Consider the following 2,671-nt stretch of genomic DNA (forward strand, 5'->3'; position numbering starts at 1 on the left):
ATTCAAGGTATCCTAATTGTAATTCAACAATCTAAAGCATGTATTTTTCATGGAAGTTGATTCAAGGTATCCTAATTGTAATTCAACAATCTAAAGCATGTATTTTTCATGGAAGTTGATTCAAGGTATCCTAATTGTAATTCAAAAGATAGAAATAAGTGTTTTTCTTGGAAGTTGATTCAAGGTATCTTAACTGTTATTCAAGATACTGAAATTACATCTTAGGCAGGTTGTGATGTGAAATAACCTTAACTGCAATTTTGAAATATCATCTTTAAAAAAATGTGTTTCCCTCATGTTCACTATTTCAATGACAAGCTTTCTATCTATCTTGGGTTTAGGTCCTAAGATATGGAGAAGGCTGAGAAATTTTTAAAGTTTGGAAAATGGAGAAAATCCAATTTATGTGTATTGCTTAAAACATAAAAGTAATGACGATGAAAATGTTTTCAACCTTATTCAACAAACTGAAAGTAATGGAAAGTAAAGGATGTCAATGTTTAGTGTCAACGTACTTCTAGACAAGAAGTCATTAATCTTCAGAATAAACAGGTTAAGTATCAGTTCTAAAATAACAGATTTGGCTAGAACAACAAACTGAAAAGTTTCAAACCTATTTTTCAGGTTTTAACGTTTTACTTTTATAAGATGGCTACTCACTCCTCTTTATCTAACAGCTTGGGAATGCCATACTTCTCCAGAATTATGGAAACAAACTCCACCAAACTTCTCTTAGGTTCTTTCAAAGTATCCATAAAAGTCCTCAAAAGATTTGCTACACAAAAATATAAGTTTAGTGTCAATTCTCACATACACACACACACAAATAATAAATTATCAAGGAGCGGAAACAAAGCATCTTTAACCCTTAAACATTTACATGATTAAGAACAAAAAAAACGCATATATTTTTTTTTACAGTATTTTGTTATATGAGCACTTTATATGTTTACATTGAAATCAGTTTTATCTAACACTAGTGAAAATACCTGGCATTACTTGGGTTATTAGGTTGATATATTCTAGATGACCATGTCAGTGTGTGTATTCTGAACCTATTTTAGCATCCTGCAGGTAGACATAATCTTCACTTGGAGCTTCTTTCGGTTTATGCAAACGAATTACAGCCTTTCTGTTTCAATTTTGGCATACATTACAATTTGCCCATTATAATTTTAGTGATGGGGTTACAAGAGGGCCATAAAATCTTGTAAGTGTAGTGAATGTTGGTATGATTTTAAGAAATTAATAAATAAGCCTGAAGTAAACACACAGTGTGAGATAACCTAGCATAGAACCAAGTGCATAAAATTTATCATGAAAGTTAATATATCATTACAACTTTAAACGTAAATTGTTTTTGAATTAAGGTATTTTCTGTTATATCACCAACGTTTTTAATAAAAACAATCTTCTTTAATCAAAGGAGACTAAATTAAAAAATCAACAAATATTTTTCCAGTTTTATTGTTTATACATTTCATTATATACTTTCAGTACATAGATTAACAACAACATTAGGTTATACTTTTGTTGCTAAGCGACATGACATAAAAGCCATTGTTAGAATGCATTGTTACCAAAATGCACTAGCTTTTCTATATATTAGAAGTTGTTAATCTGATATATTACTGGGTATACTATGGGGTGGTTGTACTTGCCTTGTCATTTTTGACAGGCTATACATCTATAATAAAAGAGCATGTCTGTCTCTCTGTCTGTTATTTCTATTTGTAATCTAAGGAATAACTTCTTTTCTATGTGGTTTTTTGCTAGTTTGCCTCATTAAAAAGATGTACATGCACATTCACACACCCATGTGGATAAGATAAGTAATAATACCTAGGTGCACACCCTCAGGGTCCAATTAGTATGAGTGCAAAATTTCAAGTTTCACACCCTTTTATTATTATAGATTTATTGTAGGCAAATTTTAGAATGAAACACTCAGTAAATTTAATTTTTAAAATGCTAATGAACTGAAGTAACAATTGAAAAATTCAATTACACTTTATACTTATACCAAATCAATAAATGTTATAAATCTGAAGTCAATAGTTAAAAATTGCACTAAAACTAAATCAACAAATGTTATCAACCTAAAGTAGAGTTAAAAAATGCACTTATACTAAATCAATAAATTGTTATCAACTTGAATTCAATCGTTAAAAAACAAATTTATATTAAATCACCAATTGTAATCAACCTGAAGTTAAAGGTTAAAAAAATATGCTTATGCTAAACCAACAAATGTTTTCAGCCTGAAATTAATTGTCAGAAAATGCATTTATTCAAAATAACAAATGTTATCAAACTGAAGAGAATAGTTAAAAAATGCACTTATACTAAATCAACAAATGTTAACAACTTGAAGTTAATGGTTAAAAAATGCAATTTTACTAAATCAACAAATGTTAACAACTTGAAGTTAATGGTTAAAAAATGCAATTTTACTAAATCAACAAATGTTATCAATGTGAATTCAATGGTTAAAAAAATGTTTATACTAAATCAACAAATGTTATCAGCCTGAAGTCAGTGGCTAAAAAATGCACTAACATTAAATCAATAAAAATTAACAAACTGAAGTTAATGGTTAAAAAATGCAATTTTACTAAATCAACAAATGTTATCAATGTGAATTCAATGGTTAAAAAAATGTTTATACTAA

At 28.3% G+C, this 2,671-nt stretch overlaps 1 protein-coding gene across 1 annotated transcript in view; it reads right to left on the minus strand.

Moving 5' to 3' along the window:
- LOC106467570 (probable E3 ubiquitin-protein ligase HECTD4) overlaps nt 1-2,671 on the minus strand; it is a gene marked incomplete at both ends in the record, with an annotated part of 162,948 nt that overhangs the window by 8,268 nt on the left and 152,009 nt on the right. The window contains one exon of the mRNA XM_022395768.1: nt 661-775. Coding sequence (XP_022251476.1) covers nt 661-775 — 115 coding nt within the window. The remainder of the gene's footprint in view (nt 1-660; nt 776-2,671) is intronic.

Source organism: Limulus polyphemus, unplaced genomic scaffold (assembly GCF_000517525.1).
Source record: "Limulus polyphemus unplaced genomic scaffold, Limulus_polyphemus-2.1.2 Scaffold2666, whole genome shotgun sequence".
NCBI classification, from domain to species: domain Eukaryota; kingdom Metazoa; phylum Arthropoda; class Merostomata; order Xiphosura; family Limulidae; genus Limulus; species Limulus polyphemus.